At 40.4% G+C, this 24,284-nt stretch overlaps 1 protein-coding gene across 2 annotated transcripts in view; it reads left to right on the top strand.

Moving 5' to 3' along the window:
* creb3l3b (cAMP responsive element binding protein 3-like 3b) overlaps nucleotides 1–24,284 on the top strand; it is a 36,824-nt gene that overhangs the window by 8,104 nt on the left and 4,436 nt on the right. The window contains exons 4-9 of one of the 2 annotated variants that reach the window (XM_084411768.1): nucleotides 1,625–1,746; nucleotides 10,111–10,221; nucleotides 10,654–10,760; nucleotides 17,003–17,071; nucleotides 21,188–21,272; nucleotides 22,829–22,916. In XM_084411768.1, the coding sequence (XP_084267894.1) occupies nucleotides 1,625–1,746; nucleotides 10,111–10,221; nucleotides 10,654–10,760; nucleotides 17,003–17,071; nucleotides 21,188–21,272; nucleotides 22,829–22,916 (582 nt within the window). The remainder of the gene's footprint in view (nucleotides 1–1,624; nucleotides 1,747–10,110; nucleotides 10,222–10,653; nucleotides 10,761–17,002; nucleotides 17,072–21,187; nucleotides 21,273–22,828; nucleotides 22,917–24,284) is intronic. The other variant, XM_084411767.1, reaches the window with a different exon arrangement.

Here is a 24,284-nt window from a genome sequence, read left to right as displayed (position 1 = left end):
ATTAACAGTTAAAAAATAGCGACGTTAAAGCAGGCTCTATTTGACCCTATGAATTACCTGTAGTTCAAGCCAGGGTTGCCAGATCCACAGTTTTTCCCTACACTAAACATTATTTGTAGCACGCCTCCCATCCCATAATCACAAGGAGCTTTGTGCTTTGTTACTTAAGAACAAGTAAACAAGACTTGTAAACAAGTCTTAGCTTTAAGATTCTGTCCATTTTATCATTTTATGCATGAATATCAGAAGTTACTTCTGTATATAGTATACTTACTGAAATGAATCATGTCTCATATAATCACTTAATCAGTGTTTCAGCCATGGAAAGATGTCAATAATTTAATTTTGCATTTACCTCAGGAAAGTTATCCAATGTTCACAGTTCGTTAGTTAGCTATTAAAAACACTATAGAGGAGCTTATTTACTAATTATATATGCTTAAAGGGTTTGTTCACCCAAAAATGAAAATTCTGTCAGTAATTACTCACCCTCATGTTGTTCCAACCCCGTAAGACAAGATATTTTTGATTAAATCTGAGAGCTGGATCACTCCTCCATAGGCTTCTAAGACATTATAACTTGCTGGCCCAGAAAATGCATTAAAGACATCGTTAATATAGTCCAAGTGACTACAGTGGCTCAATCTTAAGTTTATAAAGCGACGAGAATACTTTTTGTGCGCAAAACCCCCCCCGAAAATAACGACTTTATTCCACTATTCATTTCCTTGTCTCTGGGCCTCGAGTTTTTTCACGTAGTGTTTAAGCGCAGCGCGTCTGTGTTGCACGTCACACGTAGGCTCACTATTGGCCGACGCTGGTCATGTGTGTGATGCGAAATGTGCTAACAACCACAGAGAACACCTAGCATTAGCATAGTAATGCCCTAACAAACACCCAGAAATGGGGTAACAACCCCTTGGAACCCCTTAGTGCTAACAACCATCAGAACACGCTGGCAACTGCACAGCAACAGCCTAGCAACCACATAGAAACTTGATAAACACACAGAACACCTTAGCAACTGCATAGCAACGCCCTAACAACCACCCAGAAATGGGGTAACAACCCCTTAGTGCTAACAACCATCAGAACACCCTTGCAACTGCACCGAAACGGCCTAGCAACTACCTAGAAATTTTATAAACACTTCTACATCTTAGAAACTACATAGCAATGCCCTAGCAACCACCTAGAAATAGGGGTAACGACCCCTGGGAACCCCTTAGAACTAACAACCATCAGAACACATTGGCAACTGCACAGCAATGGCCTAGCAACCACCTAGAAATGTGATAAACACTTAGAACACCTTAGTAAGTAGTAACTGCATAGCAACAGCCTAGCAACCACATAGAAATGTGATAAACACTTAGAACACCTTAGCAACAGCCTAGCAACTACCTATAAATGTGGTAAACTCTCAAAACAACCTATCAACTATTTGCCAACATCCTAAAAAACATCAAAACTCTATCTACCATCTGGCAATGTAACAACAACCTCTCAGAAAATGAAAATATATTTTTTGTCTGTTGGTCTTCAGACACAGTGTGAAGTAAATGCATTCTGCGATGTAAAACGCTCCTCTGTGTGTGTGTGTGTGTGTGTGTTGTGCGTGCAGCAGATTGGGAAGCCTGTCTGTTCACTGACGGTCTGACAGACTCTCAGTGCACGAGAACTCAACCAACCCCCGGTTACCAGCTCACTGTAAAAGACCTGCTGCTCTCCAACATCGGAGAACCGGTGAGTACTGAGTCTGACAGAACATGAACAGACACCATGTTGTGTGTGTGACTACACAGTCAAGTCAAGTCAAGTCATTTTCATTTATATAGCGCTTTTAACAATGTAGATTGTCTCAAAGCAGCTTCACAGAGATAAATGTATAATATAACGTAAGATTGTTTTGGCTTTATAGCGGTTCTTTAATAAAGTTATTTTCCAGCTAAAGTTAGTTTTGATTGATTCGCTTCCGTCGCAACAATCATTTGTTTTTAAATTAGGGCCGCCAAGACGACACCATTCTCTCTACACAGACTTTAGCGAACCTGTGAGAAACGCTGATGGCGTTCAGATGCGCATTAAGAACGGGTTCTATAGTTATGTGCGTTTGAATATATGTGTGCAGGTTTGGAATTCCCTACAAACCAAACCTAAACAAATTACTGGTGTTTCCTTATAGTTTTGATTCAGAATTTTATTTTATTTTATCAATTCGGGGTAGATACGCAAATTGAGTTTTCCCGACGACGCGTTATCTGTAGAGTGGGAAAGGGATCCTCCATAGGGAGAGACTAGTTGGCCCTTCAGCACTGCGTTGACATCGGGTCCAGGCGAAGGTCCTTCATCAGATCTGGAAACGGCCTGGATCCGGCAGGCTGCGGGAAAACCTTGGGATAAACAAAGACACTAAAATTAGCGTAGATGCCATTCTTCTCATGATGTAACAAGTACATCAGGATTTATGGGAAGTGTTCCCGGTTCCAGCTGACCTAATCTATGCAGCCTAATATTGAATTATAGAAGTCTATAATGTATTATGTGAACGCTATGTCAAAGAGATGTGTCTTTAATCTAGATTTGAACTGACAGAGTGTGTCTGCTTCCCGGACAATGGTAGGAAGACTGTTCCAGAGTTTTGGTGCTAAATAGGAAAAGGATCTACCGCCAGCAGTCGATTTAGATATTCTAGGTATTATCAACTGGCCGGAATTTTGAGATCGCAATAGACGTGAAGGAGTATAATGCGTTAAGAGCTCGCTCAAGTACTGCGGAGCTAAACCATTTAGTGCTTTGTAAGTAATCAGCAATATTTTAAAATTGATGCGATGTTTAATAGGGAGCCAGTGCAGTTTTGACAGAACCGGGCTAATATGGTCATACTTCCTGGTTCTGGTAAGAACTCGAGCTGCTGCGTTTTGAACCAGCTGTAGTTTGTTTATTAAGCGTGCAGGGCAACCACCCAGTAGAGCATTACAATAATCTAGCCTTGAGGTCATGAACGCATGGACTAATTGTTCCGCATTTGTCAATGAGAGCATATGGCGTAATTTAGATATATTTTTAAGATGGAAAAATGCGGTTTTACAGATACTAGACACGTGACTTTCAAATGAAAGATTGGTATCAAAGAGCACACCCAGGTTCCTAACCGACGACGAAGACTTAACAGAGCAGCCATCAAGTGTTAGACAGTATTCTAGGTTATTACGTGAGGAAGTTTTTTGTCCAATAATTAGAATCTCTGTTTTTTCAGAATTTAGAAGTAGGAAATTACGAGTCATCCAGTTTTTTATATCAGCTATGCATTCTGTTAATTTAGTGAATTGGTAAGTTTCGTTAGGTTTTGAAGAAATATAGAGCTGAGTATCGTCGGCATAACAGTGAAAGCTAATGCCATGTTTCCTAATGATATCTCCTAAGGGTAGCATGTACAGAGTGAACAGCAGCGGTCCTAGTACTGAGCCCTGTGGTACGCCATACTGAACTTGTGATTGATAAGACATCTCTTCATTTACTGCTACAAACTGATAACGGTCAGATAAGTATGATTTAAACCATGCTAGTGCAATTCCACTAATGCCAACATAGTTTTCTAGTCTATTTAAAAGAATGTTGTGGTCAATGGTGTCAAACGCAGCACTAAGATCGAGTAACACTAATAGAGAGACACAACCACGATCGGATGATAAGAGCAAATCATTTGTTAGTCTAACGAGAGCAGTCTCAGTACTATGGTATGGTCTAAATCCGGACTGAAAATCCTCGCAGATATCATTTCTTTCTAGAAAGGAACATAGTTGTGAAGATACTGCCTTTTCTAGTATCTTTGACAGAAAGGGTAGATTCGAGATCGGCCTGTAATTGACTAATTCTGAAGGATCAAGTTGCATTTTTTTAACAAGCGGTTTAATCAAAGCCAGCTTAAAGTTTTTTGGTACGTATCCTAGAGACAAAGAGGAATTAATGATATTAAGAAGAGGATCTATGACCTCTGGAAGCATCTCTTTCAGTAGCTTAGTCGGTATAGGGTCTAACATACATGTTGTAGATTTAGATGATTTAACGAGTTTAGTAAATTCTTCCTCTCCTATAGCAATGAATGAATCAAATTTTTCCTCAGGGAGACTACAATGCACTGCCTGATGCGATACTGTAGTAGACGGTTGCATAGTTATAATTTTGTCCCTGATATTATCAATCTTATAAGTGAAGAAGTTCATAAAGTCATTACTGCTGTGCTGCTTGGAAACTTCTGTGTTTGAAGCTTTCTTTTTCGTTAGTTTAGCCACTGTTTCAAATAAATACCTAGGATTATGTTTATTTTCTTCTAATAGGTTTGAAAAATAAGCAGATCTAGCAGCTTTTAAAGCCTCTCTGTAAGCAATCGAGCTCTCTTTCCATGAAATGCGAAATACCTCTAATTTTGTTTTCTTCCAGTTGCGCTCCATTTTTCTGGCTGCTCTCTTAAGGGCCCGAGTGTGCTCGTTGTACCACAGCGTTGGATTATTTTCTTTAATCTTCTTTAAGCGCAAAGGAGCAACTGTGTCTAAAGTGCTGGAAAAGAGAGAGTTAAAAGTTTCTGTTGCAATATCAAGTTTTTCTAAGCTATCTGAGATGCTGAGATGATGAAACTGGTCAGGAAGATTATTAATAAAGCAATCTTTAGTAGCAGAAGTGATAGGTCTAACATATTTGTAACACGGAGTCGGCTTTGCAGCCTTGGCTAAATGTAATTTACACGAGACTAGATAATGATCTGAGATGTCATCGCTCTGCTGCAGAATTTCAACGGCATCAACATCTATTCCGTGTGATAATATTAGATCTAGAGTATGATTACGACGATGAGTAGGTCCTGACACGTGTTGTCTAACTCCAATTGAGTTTACAATGTCTTTAAATGCCAAACCCAATGCATCTTTTTCATTATCGATGTGTATATTAAAATCACCAACAATTAGTACTTTATCTGCAGCCAATACTAACTCTGATAGAAAGTCCGCAAATTCTTTGATAAAGTCTGTATGGTGCCCTGGTGGCCTGTATACAGTAGCCAGCACACATCTCAAACGTGATTTATCATTTTTACTATATATTTTTACATTAAGCACTAACACTTCAAAAGAATTATATTCGAAACTTGATTTCTTAGTGGTTTTGAAAATATTACTATAAATTACAGCAACACCACCCCCTTTGCGTTTCAGACGGGGTTCATGTTTATAACAGTAATCTTGCGGGGTGGACTCATTTAAAGTAATGTAATCGCTTGGTTTTAGCCAGGTTTCTGTCAAACACAGCACATCTAGGTTATTATCTGAAATCATATCATTAACAATGAGTGCTTTTGAAGTAAGCGATCGAATATTCAGCAACCCAAGCTTTATCATTTGCTCATCTGTATTATAGCTGTTTTTTATTTGTTGAACATCAATTAAATTTTTAACCTTAGATAGGTTTAAACATTTTTTGGATTTCCAAAATCGGGGAACAGACACAGTCTCTATATGATGATAGCTAGGTGAAAGAGGCTCTATGTGATGGGATTTATCTGACCTGGGTGACGCGAGGCCGCTAGCAGACGGTTGGTTTAGCCAGTCTGTCTGCTTCCTGACCTGGTGCCCAATTTGTCATGTTTGAGCTCTAAGACTATGAGCCATATTACTAGATAGAAGAGCAGCACCATCCCAGGAGGGGTGAATACCATCTCTTTTCAACAGGTCAGGTTTGCCCCAAAAACTTTTCCAATTGTCTATGAATTCTATATTATTACACGGACACCACTCAGACAGCCAGCGATTCAGTGAACACAATCTACTAACTATCTCATCACTCCTGCGAACAGGAAGGGGGCCAGAGCAAATTACAGTGCCTGACATCGTACTTGCAAGTTCACACACCTCTTTAATATTAATTTTGGTGATCTCCGACTGGCGGAGTCGAACATCATTAGTGCCGACATGAATAATGATCTTAGAGAATTTACGATTAGCATTAGCCAGCACTTTTAAATTTGCTTTGATGTCAGGCGCTCTGGCTCCCGGCAAACATGTGACTATGTTCGCTGGTGTCTCTATTTTCACGTTCCGTGTGATCGAATCACCAATTACTAGGGCACAATCAACAGAATTCTCAGTGGGTGTTTCACTGAGCGGGGCAAATCGATTTGTTGTGGTAATCGGAACGGAAGAGTGGTTTTTTGATCCGCGACTAGAGCGATCCCTCACTGTCACCCATTTGCCCGGCTGCTCAGGCACTACTTCAGCTGGAACCGAATCATGTAAAGAGTTCACTATGCTAGGCGCATCCAAAATAGTATCTAAAGCTCTAGCACTCTTACTATCCTCAATTAAAGTTTGGATGCGTGTCTCTAATTCTGAAATCTTCTCTGTCAGCCTAACTGTCTCCTTACATTTATCACATATAAATCCTACATTGCCAACAGAGAAGTCTATGCTAAACATGTGACATGAAGTGCAGGTGACAATAACAGGACAAGACATTACTCACCGTGTTTGTTGACTGATTATTACTTACCTGAGCTTTTATGAACTCAAAGGCGCGAGCGCGCGAGAGAAAAAAATAAATAAATAAAACAGCTGAGCGCACGGGTGGCGCGTTAACAGGCTAGCAGTAGCGAATTAGCGTGTTGTGTTAGTAGTAACGGAAGCTAGCGATGTCAATCTGAGATGTTGGGTAAGCTGTATTTAGTATAAACAACTACAAATTGTAGTAAATGATGGTTCAAAACAAAGAAATACGAGGCTAAGACGGAGCTTACAGCACCGAGGCAAACACACTCACAGCAGGCAGCGAGGCAGACAGGAGCAATCGATCAGCGATCCAACTAGAGATGGCCCGCTTGTGACATTCCTGAGACAGTCCTGCTTGTGACATTCAATGTGACATGGATGCCATTGGCAACCAGGAGAGGAGAGAGAGAGAGAAAGCAGTGGAGATGATTTCATTCTAGAAAACAGGAGATGTGGAGGGAAGAAATACATGACAGAGAAAGAGAGAAACACACAATAGCTCTAAAAAGGCTTGTAAGAAAACAAATTTAGATTTTGGCTAAAATTAAAGGCAGCTTATTGCATGCGTTGGTCACTAAGATGTGGAAGCTTGTTTCCGCCACTGAATAAAACTAAAGAACAATTACGACTTTTTCCTCACAATTCAGACTTTATTTTCTCTCAATTGTGCGTTTACATCTCGCAGTCCTGACCTTTTTGCTGTATATAAACTCGCAAATCAGATTTTTTTTCTCGCAATTCTGATTTTTTTACTCGCAATGCAAAATTCGGACTTCTTTTCTTAGAATTGTGAGAGATAAACTCGCAATTGCAAGTTATAAAGTCCGATTTTGAAGTAAAAAATTGAATTGCGAATTTATTCAGTGGCGGAAACAAGCTTCCATACTAAAAAGTCAATCCCAGAGTGACCAAAAAAGTTTCATGCATTCTTTTTTTTTTAGCAACAATGTGAGTAAGTTCATAAAAAAGCAACATTTTGAACAAAAAACGCTTGTTGGACGAAAAAGCTTGTTTCTGCTAATTCTTCACCGGTGTTTTGATCCAGAGACTCTAGTCTGTACTCTCTCAGAAGATGCGTAATAGCGCCCCCTACCGTATAACAGTGAAAACACGGAAAGCCGGAAAAATGCTTCAAGGCCAATTTTACAAGAATCAGAAATGACGTCACGGTGTGTAAAGTTAGTTCCGCTACGGGTTTGCGGCTATCACATAATATGCCCTTTTCTCCAATATTGCTTCTTACCTTTTCTGTTTCATCTGTTTTCCAAGTTGCTGTTAATCTACGAAGAAATTAATTTGTAGTTTATACGGCCACTCAGACCGTGCTCAAATTAACCGGCGGGGTTTTTTAATTCACCGGCTGTCATGTGACAGAAACATGTACCCAGTACACGTTTTTTCCCAATAATTCCCACTACGTACACACAGTTATAAATATATACTGGTATGCATTCACACGTATATATATATATATATATATATATATATATATATATATATATATATATATATATATATATATATATATATATATATATATGTATATGTAAGGGATAATGTAGAGCGAGGCAGTTGTTGGCTGATCAACAACCCCGACAGGCTGATCGGTCTTGAATTAGCCTGAAGGGGTTGTATTCGCTATAACAACCACCTCGCTCTACATTATCCCGCTTATTACATATACCTACCAAATAAATCAATAATTTGACACAAAATATTGATTTTAAAAAGGAGTTTATTGATTTAAAAACGATTGTATTGCTTCTGCTAAAGAAAATAGTCCGTTCCGTCTCTACGGTTTTTCATGGCAACGGTTTGTTATACTTAGCAGCGGTCTGTTATCAAGAAATAACACACCACATTCTACATTAGAATTCAACCAAGCCATGTAATAAATATATATACAGTGCAATGCATAAGTGAATACACCCATGCTAAAGTTGACTAAAAAGAGGAATAAAAAATCATATTTGGGAAATTGAACTTAATGCCTTAATTAAAAAAATTTGGAAAAATCCAACCTTTAAGGACACCAATTTTCTTTGCGAATGAATAATGTATCGTAAATAAATAAATGTTCTTCCTTAAAATACATGGTGCATAAGTTAGTACACCCCTATGTTAAATTCCCATAGAGGCAGGCAGATTTTTATTTTTAAAGGCCAGTTACTTCATGGATCCAGGATACTATGCATCCTGATAAAGTTCCCTTGGCCTTTGGAATTAAAATAGCCCCACATCATCACATAGCCTTCACCATACCTAGAGATTGGCATGGTTTTATTTCAGTTAGCCTAAAAGCTAGTTTGATTAGCATTGATGCTATGTGATGATGTGGGGCTATTTTAATTCCAAAGGCCAAGGGAACTTTATCAGGATGCATAGTATCCTGGATCCATGAAGTAACTGGCCTTTAAAAATAAAAATCTGCCTGCCTCTATGGGAATTTAACATAGGGGTGTACTAACTTATGCACCATGTATTTTAAGGAAGAACATTTATTTATTTACGATACATTATTAATTCACAAAGAAAATTGGTGTCATTAAAGGTTGGATTTTTCCTAATTTTTTTAATTAAGGCATTAAGATCAATTTCCAAAATATGATTTTTTATTCCTCTTTTTAGTCAACTTTAGCATGGGTGTATTAACTTATGCATTGCACTGTATATGTATATAATGGGCCAATCCGGAAGCCAAAAACCCGGATGTGTAAAATTGGCGTTTGGCGGCAAGCGTTGTCTCATAAATGACGGAAAATTCTGTCAATGGCAGGGAAAGAGTTAAGTGTGCATTATCTAACAAAGCAGCTGCCTGTGTAGACAGTAAACAGCTTAACAGTGCTCTTTGAACAGATAAAAGCATGTTGAGAGGCAATGTGTTCAATCAAACATAGGGTAAACATAGGGTCGTCCTGTAGCATACAGGTAATGACTTTGACCTGTAAACATTACCGGGCAACATAAAGCACAATTGAGAGCTGTTAGTGCTTTTCACAGTGTTTTAAGGCCTCCACAGATGCTGTTTCAGTGTTTGGGTTGATGTGGCATTGCGTCTGATTTATGCGTTATGATGCATGCTGGATAAAATCACACAGATGAACAAATGTATCCGCAGCACTTTTGCTGTCATAATGAGGTCATAATACTTGCGTGAACAGGTTTATTTTTGGGGCTGACCTTATTGCATATGCATTTGTAGGAGTTTCCCTTTCAGAGAATATTGAAATTAATCATGCAAGGTGCTTTACTAAGTTGGTTTGTGCTCGTCAATTTACTGGTGTTTGTGCCATTATTTACCGCCCAAAAAAAAGCATGTCTTAAACCAGACGATGATTTGCGCTGCTCTTGGTAGATTGTGTTGGTCATTATGGAAATGATCCGGCCGCGTCTTTAATTTTAATTTAATTTAATTTTTTAACTCCCATCTGTGCTTTTTTGGAATTGCGCTCTCAAGCTACTTTGCCCTGTTTAGTAAATCTGGCCCTAAGTAAAGTGTCTTTAATCATAATCAAAACATATGCAGTTTTTGAACAAGAGCATGAAATGAAATGTGTGTTTCTGTGTCTAGACAAAACCCTCCAACCAGCAATCCCAGCAAGAACTGATGCTCAATGAAGATGAGAAGAAACTTTTAGCCAAGGAAGGAGTCAATCTTCCCAGCCAACTGCCTCTAAACAAGGTACGTTGAACACACACATGTTCCACCTGAGTTAGACCAAGGTCACATGGCCACCTGTAATAATCTATCCATGTCCTGCACGTGTCATTGCTCCATGTCTCTGCATTTACTGCTGGAAGCCAGATCAGACATCAGCAGGGAGGAAAGAGGCTTTTATAAAGGCTGAGATGAAGGAAGTCAGTGATGAAAGGCAAAGGCAGCTCTCATCGTAATAACACATTCTCAGCTCAAGAGGTTTTTCCCTCTGTGTATACGATAATGATAATGACATGATTAAGCTGATTTGATTCAACTGACATGCTGCATACTTCAGACCTTCCGCTACAATCTGTATCAGAGTAAATGTTTGAAATGTAGACACTTGTGCCATCTCAGTTCAAGATGAATTCCTCTTAACATTTTGTCTGGCTTGTTCTCTCATGTTTATATTAGTACGAAGAAAAGATTCTGAAGAAGATTCGAAGGAAAATCCGAAACAAGCAGTCGGCACAAGAGAGCCGCAAGAAAAAGAAAGAATATATAGATGGACTGGAGGGCAGGTAAACACAAACAGAGACACACACACACGTTGGGTTTTCATGTTTTATGGGGACTTTCCATAGGCATAATATGATGACATAATTACATTTATACTGTCATTATACATATTAAACTTTCTGCATTTTTACAAAAAAAAAAACAAAAAAAAACATTGATTTATAAGCGGTTTTCCCCATGGGGACCAAAAAATGTATTTTGTCCCCATAACATAGGGAATACCTGAACCACACACACACACACACTTGCAGACATAATTTCTACAATTTCAGCTCACTCTTTTTTTAACTTGCATATTGTGGTAGATTTTTCCCTAAACCTAGCTATCTGGGTCTCGTCTACAAATCGACGTCCCCCCTTTAATGTCTACTGTCGACGTTTAGTCTATCTGGGTCTCATCTACAAATCGACGTCCCCACTCAGTATCTGGGTCTCGTCTACAAATCGACGTCCCCCCTTTAGCGTCTACTGTCGACGTTTAGTCTATCTGGGTCTTGTCTACAAATCTACGTCCCCCCTTTAACGTCTACTGTCGACGTTTAGTCTATCTGGGTCTCATCTACAAATCGACGTCCCCACTCAGTATCTGGGTCTCATCTACAAATCGACGTCCCCACTCAGTATCTGGGTCTCGTCTACAAATCGACGTCCCCACTCAGTATCTGGGTCTCGTCTACAAACTGACGTCCCCCCTTTAACGTCTACTGTCGACGTTTAGTCTATCTGGGTCTCGTCTACAAACTGACGTCCCCCCTTTAACGTCTACTGTCGACGTTTAGTCTATCTGGGTCTCGTCTACAAACCGACGTCCCCCCTTTAACGTCTACTGTCGACGTTTAGTCTATCTGGGTCTCGTCTACAAATCGACGTCCCCACTCAGTATCCGGGTCTCGTCTACAAACTGACGTCCCCCCTTTAACGTCTACTGTCGACGTTTAGTCTATCTGGGTCTCGTCTACAAACTGACGCCCCCCCCTTTAACGTCTACTGTCGACGTTTAGTCTATCTGGGTCTCGTCTACAAATCGACGTCCCCACTCAGTATCTGGGTCTCGTCTACAAATCGACGCCACCCCCTTTAACGTCTACTGTCAACGTTTAGTCTATCTGGGTCTCGTCTACAAACTGACGTCCCCCCTTTAACGTCTACTGTCGACGTTTAGTCTATCTGGGTCTCGTCTACAAATCGACGCCCCCCCCTTTAACGTCTACTGTCGACGTTTAGTCTATCTGGGTCTCGTCTACAAATCGACGTCCCCCCCCTTTAACGTCTACTGTCAACGTTTAGTCTATCTGGGTCTCGTCTACAAATCGACGCCCCCCCCCTTTAACGTCTACTGTCGACGTTTAGTCTATCTGGGTCTCGTCTACAAATCGACGCCCCCCCCTTTAACGTCTACTGTCAACGTTTAGTCTATCTGGGTCTCGTCTACAAATCGACGCCCCCCCCCTTTAACGTCTACTGTCGACGTTTAGTCTATCTGGGTCTCGTCTACAAATCGACGTCCCCACTCAGTATCCGGGTCTCGTCTACAAACTGACGTCCCCCCTTTAACGTCTACTGTCGACGTTTAGTCTATCTGGGTCTCGTCTACAAACTGACGCCCCCCCCTTTAACGTCTACTGTCGACGTTTAGTCTATCTGGGTCTCGTCTACAAATCGACGTCCCCACTCAGTATCTGGGTCTCGTCTACAAATCGACGCCACCCCCTTTAACGTCTACTGTCAACGTTTAGTCTATCTGGGTCTCGTCTACAAACTGACGTCCCCCCTTTAACGTCTACTGTCGACGTTTAGTCTATCTGGGTCTCGTCTACAAATCGACGCCCCCCCCTTTAACGTCTACTGTCGACGTTTAGTCTATCTGGGTCTCGTCTACAAATCGACGTCCCCCCCCTTTAACGTCTACTGTCAACGTTTAGTCTATCTGGGTCTCGTCTACAAATCGACGCCCCCCCCCTTTAACGTCTACTGTCGACGTTTAGTCTATCTGGGTCTCGTCTACAAATCGACGCCCCCCCCTTTAACGTCTACTGTCAACGTTTAGTCTATCTGGGTCTCGTCTACAAATCGACGCCCCCCCCCTTTAACGTCTACTGTCGACGTTTAGTCTATCTGGGTCTCGTCTACAAATCGACGTCCCCACTCAGTATCTGGGTCTCGTCTACAAATCGACGCCCCCCCCTTTAACGTCTACTGTCGACGTTTAGTCTATCTGGGTCTCGTCTACAAATCGACCCCCCCCCCTTTAACGTCTACTGTCGACGTTTAGTCTATCTGGGTCTCGTCTACAAATCGACGTCCCCACTCAGTATCTGGGTCTCGTCTACAAACTGACGTCCCCCCTTTAACGTCTACTGTCAACGTTTAGTCTATCTGGGTCTCGTCTACAAATCGACGCCCCCCCCTTTAACGTCTACTGTCGACGTTTAGTCTATCTGGGTCTCGTCTACAAATCGACGTCCCCACTCAGTATCTGGGTCTCGTCTACAAACTGACGTCCCCCCTTTAACGTCTACTGTCGACGTTTAGTCTATCTGGGTCTCATCTACAAACCGACGTCCCCCCTTTAACGTCTACTGTCGACGTTTAGTCTATCTGGGTCTCATCTACAAACCGACGTCCCCACTCAGTATCTGGGTCTCGTCTACAAACTGACGTCCCCCCTTTAACGTCTACTGTCGACGTTTAGTCTATCTGGGTCTCGTCTACAAATCGACGTCCCCACTCAATATCTGGGTCTCGTCTACAAATCGACGTCCCCACTCAGTATCTGGGTCTCGTCTACAAACTGACGTCCCCCCTTTAACGTCTACTGTCGACGTTTAGTCTATCTGGGTCTCATCTACAAACCGACGTCCCCCCTTTAACGTCTACTGTCGACGTTTAGTCTATCTGGGTCTCATCTACAAACCGACGTCCCCACTCAGTATCTGGGTCTCGTCTACAAACTGACGTCCCCCCTTTAACGTCTACTGTCGACGTTTAGTCTATCTGGGTCTCATCTACAAATCGACGCCCCCCCCTTTAACGTCTACTGTCGACGTTTAGTCTATCTGGGTCTCATCTACAAACCGACGTCCCCACTCAGTATCTGGGTCTCGTCTACAAACTGACGTCCCCCCTTTAACGTCTACTGTCGACGTTTAGTCTATCTGGGTCTCGTCTACAAATCGACGTCCCCACTCAATATCTGGGTCTCGTCTACAAATCGACGCCCCCCCCTTTAACGTCTACTGTCGACGTTTAGTCTATCTGGGTCTCGTCTACAAATCGACGCCCCCCCCCCCCCCCCCCTTAACGTCTACTGTCGACGTTTAGTCTATCTGGGTCTCATCTACAAATCGACGTCCCCCCTTTAACGTCTACTGTCGACGTTTAGTCTATCTGGGTCTCATCTACAAAACGACGTCCCCACTCAGTATCTGGGTCTCGTCTACAAACTGACGTCCCCCCTTTAACGTCTACTGTCAACGTTTAGTCTATCTGGGTCTCGTCTACAAATTGACTCCCCCCCTTTAACGTCTACTGTCGACGTTTAGTCTATCTGGGTCTCGTCTACAAATCGACGCCCCCCCCCCCCCCCCCCCCTTAACGTCTACTGTCGACGTTTAGTCTATCTGGGTCTCATCTACAAATCGACGTCCCCCCTTTAACGTCTACTGTCGACGTTTAGTCTATCTGGGTCTCATCTACAAACCGACGTCCCCCCTTTAACGTCTACTGTCGACGTTTAGTCTATCTGGGTCTCGTCTACAAATCGACGTCCCCACTCAATATCTGGGTCTCGTCTACAAATCGACGTCCCCCCTTTAACGTCTACTGTCAACGTTTAGTCTATCTGGGTCTCGTCTACAAATCGACGCCCCCCCCCCCCCCTTTAACGTCTACTGTCGACGTTTAGTCTATCTGGGTCTCGTCTACAAATCGACGTCCCCACTCAACAAATCGACGTCCCCACTCAACAAATCGACGTCCCCACTCAATATCTGGGTCTCGTCTACAAATCGACGTCCCCACTCAATAATAGTCACCTAACTAACTTGTTCCCCTAAACTAACTTACTTCCTAAACTAGCTTCCTGCGCAGGAATAAATCGACAAACAGACCTGCAAATGTCCCTTAAATGCTTTAATCACGGCCAGGAGATCTTACCGAGCAGTTCTCAGGGAATCTCTCCCAAGAAGCAAGGCCGGAGGATCTCAGACAAATTCCATTGAGAATCCCACCGTAAAACACAGATACAACAGTTTTTATAGAATCGAGAAAACAAATAAGACTAACATGTCACCTTCAATATGATTGGTTCAATTGGTTCAAAAGCCCCAACCTTTTTCCTCTGTCACAAGCAAACTCTGTTTTAACGATGACTTCATTTGTTAATCACAAGATTCTAACAGACTGTCTAGTTTCATTTCCCAAACTGTGTTATTTTTACATACAGACACGCACACAGTCACAAGTTTTCCCCAAAGAGTTTGGAAACATTAAAAGCATTTGAATGTTATTCCTGCAAGAAAAACAAATGTTAGTTGATTAATTAAAGTTGATTAATTAAAATCCATCACAATATGTAGAATGAGAAAGCAGAATTGGATACACTACAGTTCAAAAGTTTGGGGTCAATTTAATTTTTTTATGATTGCTAATATTCAGAAAAGACATGCTAAATTAAAGTGACATCACAATCTTTTACATTGTTAAAAATATTTATATTTCAAATAGATGAAATGCAGTTATTTTGAGTAAATCAGCATATTAAAATGTTGTCTGAAGTATCATGTGACACTGAAGACTGATGATAGTAATGATGCTGAAAATTCAGATTTAATCACAGGAATAAATTACATTTGAAAATATATTCAATAAGTCTCTATTTCTCAAACTTTTGAACGGTAGTGTATATTGTGACCTATTGAACTGGACCTGTTTGTGGTACAAGTCTCAATGAATAAATATGACATCAAAGAAAAACTCATTAAGAAGTAAACTTGCAGTGAAGTTGAAATTGAGGTTGAAAGTCATTAAAAACCCAGGCTTGAACTTATCTAAACTTGGGATCAAAGGAATGGAATATCCTCGGAGAGGCTGGAGAAATTTTTGAGAACGCACTGCTGCACAAACTTAGGCCATGAAATTGGCCTTTAAGGAAGAGCCCGTGGGTTTATCTATCCGAAGTGCTGCAGTCATTAAAAGCATCGAAGCCATCTTGTTGTCTTTTATTCACACTCACAAATCACACTGCAAAAAAAATGCTTTTCTTACTCAGTTTTCGTCTGGTTTCCAGTCCAAATATCTAAAAAATTCTTAAATCAAGATGCATTTACTAGATAAGTAAAATTAGATAAGATATTATGTCTTGTTTTCCAGGGGAATTAATCAAAATGAAGTGAGTTTTTGCTTAAAAACTCACTTCATTTTGATTAATTCCCCCTGAAAACAAGACATAATGTCTTATCTAATTTTACTTATCTAGTAAATGCATCTTGATTTAAGAATGTTTTTGATATTTGGACTGGAAACCAGACGAAAATACTAAGTAAGAAAAGCATTTTTTGCAGTGCAGTCGTGTAAACTTACACACAACGTCTGCTAACAGACATCTGTGGGACTGTACTGTCCTCAAAGAAAACAGACAGCTAATTTTCTACTTTTCATATTTTGTCAATAAACATACAATTATTCAATAAAAACACATTTGAAATATATCAGCATTTTCTTAATTGGATTGCAATTTCAAAAAAGATTGACCCTTTATATATATATATATATATATATATATATTACCACCATTATCTAATGTAATTGATGCAGCAGCACCACACACACACTATGTCGCCTTTGGCTTTTGGCTTGCTTAGTTGGGAACATTTAATATTCAACAATATTATTGATCTGCCTGCATTGACTCCATTATATTATGGTTTTCCCCAGAGCGGCTATATATATATAAATGAACTAAATAACTTTTTTACAACAAAAATGAACCAGCATTGAACTTACATAAGGTGAACTATGATGCTATTTTCTTCTAAATCAAACAAACTTTGTAGCATTATTTTCCTGTTATCACTGCAAAGCTGCTTTGAAACGATCTATATTGGAAAAAGCACTTTGTAAATAAATGTGACGTGACTATATAGTGTTTGTGTGTGTCTGTACACATGCTGCTGTGACAGACAGAGGGTGTGTGTGTATGTCAGATTCATCACTGTGAGTAATTTGCCAATATTCTCTGGTCTAGGATGGCTGCCTGCAGTGCTCAGAATATGCAATTACAGCGGAAAGTCATCCACCTGGAGAAGACCAACACGTAAGTCTCGTTTTACAACAATATCAGATCCGCTCCGCTCTGACAAGGCTATAAATCAGTGGTTCTCAACTGGTTTTGCTTTAGGATCCCGACATCAAGTGGCCACAGAGTACTGAAATTGCTTACCCTATAAAAGGAAACTAAGGGGGTGTTTTCACACTTGGTTCGAGTGCCTGGTCCAAACCCGAGTTCGATTGCTCCCTCTCCCCACTTGATTGTGTTCACATTATATTATTTAGGCCCGAACTGCAGGGCGTTTGCATCAGACCGACGGCTGTTTACCCCTGTTGTTTGGTAGCAGGAGAAGGTGGCAAAAGCATAGCGCTGATTACTTTTATACTTTTGTTTTTTAACCTGTGGTTTCAGAACATAATAGCACTTGCGTCTATCTGCCGTGAATGTAATGCAAATGTTTTAAAGACTGTGGGAGTCCATTAGTGCTGAAGGCGAGACGAAATGACATTAGATGAATGATACATTCTCTCTGCTTGCAGTGCGTCAGTCACTCTTGTCAGGAAAGTGAGACACAAATACACAGTTTTATCGAATCATACGGCATCAATAGCAGCTCACTTCAATGATTTAGTACGATTGCGTTTATATCATCAGCAAACTGGAGTTCACATGAACTGAACCCCAGACCACACTTTTTTAAGCAGACTCGGTATATGGTTAACGGGTGCTTACCCGAGTTCAGAAAACAGTGTTCACATCATCCAAACAAACCGGACTCTGATGTCAGTCGAACCCGAGTGCACACCAAAAGTGCTAGTGTGAAAGCACCCTAAAATGTCCTTTTAAATAAACTAAGAGTGTGTTCACACTTGTAGTCCGGTTCGCTAATGCCTAGTTCACACTACACAACTTTAAACGTCGGCAGATCGCTGTGCTGTTTAGACTACATGACTTGCTCTGGAGTCTTGAAGTCGTTGTGGTGTTCACACTATGTGACACTACGTAAATGATCTGCAACACGGGGTTACACACTACACGAGCTGACAACAACTCTGTCACCCAACGACTCTATCCGGTCCCAAAACCACATTTTGTCACGAAAACATGCGCAAGAAGTGGAATGGGAAATGGCGCATTCCAATGGCACATTGTCTATTTGAAAATGGACGGTCAAATATTTGTCTGGCGTCGGCGATGTGTCAGCGAGCGTTTTTGATGCGTCGGTAATAGGGGTGTAACGATTCATCAACTACATCGATGTATCGATTCATATTCTTAATGATCCAACTACATCGATCTGTGCTCGGCAAGTTATATCGATCTAGACATATATCGGTCTAACATCGTTTTAAAAGGTAATGAATCGATTGTATCGATACTATGAAATAACGCATTGGATTTAAGCACGTCAGACTTTATAAGGATGTTTTTTTTTCTTAGCACTTTTAATGATAAAGGCGTTAAACGTTAGAAGTGATCGTCATACGTGGCGCGCCAGCAGCAGCGCAAAGACAACAAGCAGCGCAAAGTCTCTCACCTCAGAAAGACTTTCCTGTCCTCTCAGCCGCTATACTGCAGTAGCGCGCACTCTTCAATTGCACGCGCAAATGCGGCGGCGCGCACTGCAGGTTATCGTTTCACTAACCTATATAAAGCACAAATTAAACTACAAGCATGCAACGTCGTTACAAATTAGAAAAAAAACGTGTTGTCCAGATTCAGTATCTGCGGTCAGATGATGTTGTCAGGCTATATGTCAGTGTCATTATTCTATCATTATTTTCATAACTTGTAACGAAATAAAGTCTCTCACCTCAGAAAAACGAAATCTCATGTCCTGTCATCGTTATACTGTGCTCGTAGCGTGCACTCTTTAATTGCACGCGCATAATCAATTGATACCTGATTCCCTTTCAAGACATTTTGGTTAAAAAGTCACTGAATCGATTTCAAGTCACTGAATCGTTTCGGATCGTATCGTTCTAAATGAACCAATATCGTCCTTGAATCGTATCGACAACCACGAATCGCGATACGAATCGAATCGTTGTTAAAAAGAATCGTTACACCCCTAGTCGGTAAGTATTTCACACTTAACGATTGGTGAGCGCGGATCACCCGCAGATTTGCACGAGATTACAGCCCGACCTGTCAGCGAGCTCGTTAATTTGCAAACGGGCTTAAAATCCTGTAGTGTGAACTAGCCATTAGTTCGTTTGGTGTGGACCCAAAAAAATCAACCATTTAGTACACAAACGAAGGTATGTGTGTGTGACGGAGCGATTCCTGACGCTGTTTTGACTCCTTTACACATTTCATAAGCTCTTCATGAGTTCTCAGCTGGTCATTATACCATCATAATATGCAGCTACACGCACACAGTGAGTGCATTTATCCCAGAACACAGCATTGTTTGGATGTTCAGTAAGTTCCGTCTAGGCAATACGTCATAAACACCGACCATTCAGGGAGGGATGAACGTATCCCTATGCTAATGCCAATCAGAGCAGGACTAAATGTTTTTTTGTTTTTTTTTAACAAGCCAAACGAACTGAACTACAAGTGTGAACACACTCTTAATCAAATGAACCGCATAATAGAGCAACCGCACCAGGGTTTTAATCGAACCAAACATGCCAAGTGTGAACAGTACAATTTTTTCCCTACAGTCTTCAAAAATAAGGGCATTTCACACAGCCTTCTTTATATTTACATTTATGCATTTAGCAGACGCTTTTATCCCAAGCAATTTTATTATATGCAGCTTCTACCATTTTCTGATTCGAGAAAAATCATACAATTTGAGGTAACACTTTAAGGTCTGATTGGTTAACATTAGTTAATGCAGTCAACTAACATGAACTAACAATGAGCAATATATTACAGCATTTATTAAATTTTGTTAATGATAACTGATAAACATGTCCATGTTGGTTCACAGGGCATTATCTAATGCTAACAGATACAACTTTTGATCTTTTAATCAACACTTTTGATCAAGTGTTATTAGATTTAATTGGATATACCACCCGCAACAGATTATTGGAAGCTCTTTCTCCTCCCTTTATAAAATGACTTATTTTGCTATTTGAATTATGCAAGATTATATACAGTAGCTATTTAATCTCGTACTATATGTCAGTACTGTATTTTACCATTTATACTTATGCTCTTCTTGTCTGTATGCATGTTTTTATGTGAATGAACCACATTTTGTTGCACAGTTGTGCAATGACAATAAAAATATTCTATTCTATTCTGCTCTTTGCATGTTTTTATTTGCATTTAGCATTGTTTTCCCCCTGCTTCGATCAGAACGTGGTCCACCAGTTGAGATCCACTGCTGTAAAATATGTAGGTTTTATAACCCGCTCATGCACACAGCTCTTTAACTGTGCTATAAACCTGACCCTCCTGAAATCATCTTCTATTATAAGATCATTCACATAACGTCTCTTCTTTCAGTCTTTTATTGGTTATTTTACAGCAATAACCCACGAGAGGCTGTGCATTATAATGATTTTTTACCACAGTTAAAGGGTGTTGTTAGGCAAGACGCAGAGACAATTTGTTTGTAATATGCATTCAAGACCCCAGAATATGTCATCCTGAACCAATCAGCACTGTTAAAATATGTTTAATGCGATTCAGTTTTGATGCTTTTTGCAAAGTTTACACCATCAGTATTAAAAATGTGTTCAGCCCCTTGTCAAATAATCCTTAATGAATCATAAATTTGCATAATTTTCCCAATCCAAATGGAATCAAACAAGAATCCTATCACAATAAAATATTTGAATAAAATGTACGATAACTAAATTATTTATTATATTATTTATTATATATATCAGAATTTATTCAGAACTTTGAGAATTCTTGTTTGATCCTATTAGAATTGGCTTCAAATGTATGGCATTCAAAGGAATATATTATGAGCTTCAGAACTTGGTTTGATGGACTTTTAAAACTTATTTTATCCATCTTGACATTTTTAAAACACTTTGCTGCACTCTGAAATCCTCCAACTCTCGGCATATTTGTCCTTAGATGAGGCAATTTCCTTTAAAAGCACGACTTCACACTTCCAAAGTTCACATCAAATGACTGTTTTGCTACTTCCCTCCTCTAGCTCATAATGCACTCTCACCATCTATCTGTCAGGTCTCTGGTGGAGCAGTTACGTCGCCTGCAGTCTCTGGTGATGAACGGCTCCTGTAAACCGGCTCAAACGGGAACCTGCATCCTGGTAAGATGACAGCGGAGGAGGGGAGGAAGGAAGGAATAAAGGTAGCATATGCTTTGAAGTAACCCGCTCCAAGGGTTTTTAGAGCTCAAGCACAATCAAAGTAAACACTGGCAGAAGAGGTAGAAAAAGGAATCAAACAAATCTTCAGTGACACGTCGATCAGAGCAGAGAGATTTCAGCCGTGTCCTTTTCTTCTTCATTACAACTGATTACATCATTGACTGCTCATGAAAACTCTCTGCCACCTTCCATTAGAGAGATCCACAGCATCTCAGACTGAGCTCACATTTGCCAAGATACCAAAGTATGCACTCAGAAGTCAGACATATCAAACACTTCTTCCAAATATTCTCAGCTGTGCTCTTCACACACTCCTCTGAGAGAGAATTAAAGTAGACCTATTGCTTTTTAACATTTTAAACTGTCTTTAGTGTGTAATGTTGCTGTTTGAGCATGAAAAAGCTCTGCAAAGATACAAAGCGGGAGTTATTCTCTACATCAGTGTCAATGTTTCTGAACTCCCTGAAACACCTCCATTGTAGTCTTGAGTTTTCTTCCGGGAACGAACATGTCGCAGTATTCCTTATTTAAATAATTCCCGCCCAAGGCATACGCTAAATAAAGGGGCGGGGCCTGGTTGAGTTAGTTAATAGTGTGTTGAAACTTGCAATTATGGGAAGGGGCGGGACATTTCCCAAACACACGTGAAGCGGTTGATCAATCACAACACGTTGGTCCAGCCGACCAATCAGAGCACAGTGTGCTTTTCAGAAGGAGGGGCTTCATAGAGACAGGAACTAAACAGAGCGTTACTGACAGACTGGGGAGAGAGGTGCTGCAACAGTAACTAATACGGGAAAATAATTTGTTTTTGAACATTCAAGCATGAAAACCTATTCTAGTAGACCCCAAAAACAAAATCAAGACTCTGTAAAAGGACATAAGTCCTTTAAAATGAAATGCATTGACAGTGAAAGTAAATAAAACAAAAGAAATAATACTCACAGTCTGTGTTTTGTGGTTTGTGCTCTCTGCAGTCCGTGCTCTGTTGGGATGTGCCGGTCGAACTCTATTAATAAATTCAAGCATCAATCTCTCCCTTAAGCAGATGAATGAATAATTTCGAAAGTAACTCGGGAGGCACCGGTTGGGTATTTGAATTCAAATGAGCACAGATGCCATGAGGATAAATTAAGTGAACTGGCTGGATAATACAATATTGCTGACGGGTGTAAAGAGCAGACTTCGTGATTTACAGCATCTCAAAAACATGTTTAGAAAGGAAAGGGGTGAAAAAGAAGGAAGAGGGATAAAAGAAAATAAGTCATGGCCCGGAGGAATTTTTTTATTTAAATTCTATTATTGCAAATTATAGAATAGAACATTTATTTTTATCTTTCCTGTGCATGTGGCAGATAGAGAACGAGAATGATGTGATGATTATAATGAAAGTGTTGATTATACAAGCCTGTTTAATGGATGTAGGTCATAAGCTGACCCATATAGCAGCACTTGTTTATTTACTTCTTCTCGTTTAATATTCCTTCTTTTCCTAGGTGCTGGTCATCTCTTTCTCTCTCATTCTCATCCCGAGCCTCCAGCCCAGGAGGGCCGCGGACCCCGGGGACTTCAGCACTGCCAAAGGTTCGTCAACATCAGCAGCATTGCAGACACAGACAGCATCATGAAACTGTGAATTTGACTTCAATTACATGTGCTTCCGAACGCATTTCGGTATCTTCCAAACATCTCTTTTTGCCATCTGAGGCGTGATCGACGTTTACTGACCTGAGATGTCCATACAAACATATAATCTGCTGTTTTTCATTTAAAGAGGCTGTATAGTACAGACACATAAGCACTAGGGCTCTACATCAAGGCGTAACCTGATTTATATTCAGGTTTGTGAACAGGTTAAAGTGGGAGGCTGCAGCATCGAAGCGAACAGACAAGCTCACATTCACCCGTCTCAGGCTCTTCTGTTCTCCTAGAGCAGTGACAGCGATCACAAAGCAATGGGGTCATGGCTGTCAGACATTATACAATGCCTGCTTTTCACAACCACAGAAGTTCAGAACGCTCACCTGCATTCATTTTTCATGTGGCACGACTCTTCTTCTCAAGTCGTGTTTGACCTTTCTTATATTCTGCTTGGTTTAATCTCTGACAGTGTTGGTTTCAATATCTGCTTGCACTCAACAAAACAAGGTAGGCACAATAGTAGGAGATGCTGAAAACAAAGCACCTCTGGTACTTCTTATTCTCTAGTCTAGAAAGCATCTGGTGTTTTAAAGCAGGGGTTTTCAAACTGGGTTTTATAAGGCTACGATCACACTGTCAGTCCAAATTCGATTATTTGTGTATCCGATTGGAATCTGATCTTATTTACAACATGACAATGTGCATTCGCCGCCAGTCTCAAACATTTATTGTAATTTTCTGCTCGTCCGACACTTTGCAACACAACCTTGTTTTTGCAGCGACTTTCAGCACGTTTCCTATAACAGCGTCAGAATTTTTTGTTTTACGTGGCGTGAGGAAGTTACATAAAGCACGGAAAATCAGATCAGAGCAGTCCCAGCTAGCAAAAAGTCGTCTATTAGACGTTGACTAGACGTAAATCTTCAACATCTAATTACGACTTTTCAACGTTAAAAACAGGAAAACGTTGAAAACAACATCTTGATGGAATATGTAAAACTCGAAAAAATGAACATGGTTTGGTAGTTTGTTTTTCTCCGTTATTTTAGCATGTAGGCTACCAGACTTATCCTGTCTTAGATTATTAGTTAAAAACACGTAGTCAAACAGTCCGGCCGAAACTACTTAGTTGAAACCAGTCCAATGCGGACCGACTTATTTTCAACCATATTTCAACGTTGAAAGACGGTAATTGTTTACTGGGGTCAGACTGAAACGGATTTCCAGAAATGCGATTTGAATAAGATTTCAAACCACATATGGATGACGATTGAAACGGATTTGTAAAAATCGCATTGGAATCTGATCTTA

This window comes from Rutilus rutilus (genome assembly GCF_951802725.1).
Source record: "Rutilus rutilus genome assembly, chromosome: 6".
NCBI classification, from domain to species: Eukaryota; Metazoa; Chordata; class Actinopteri; order Cypriniformes; family Leuciscidae; genus Rutilus; species Rutilus rutilus.
Note: the sequence above shows the minus strand (reverse complement) of the source record. Positions and strands in the feature narration are given on the sequence as shown.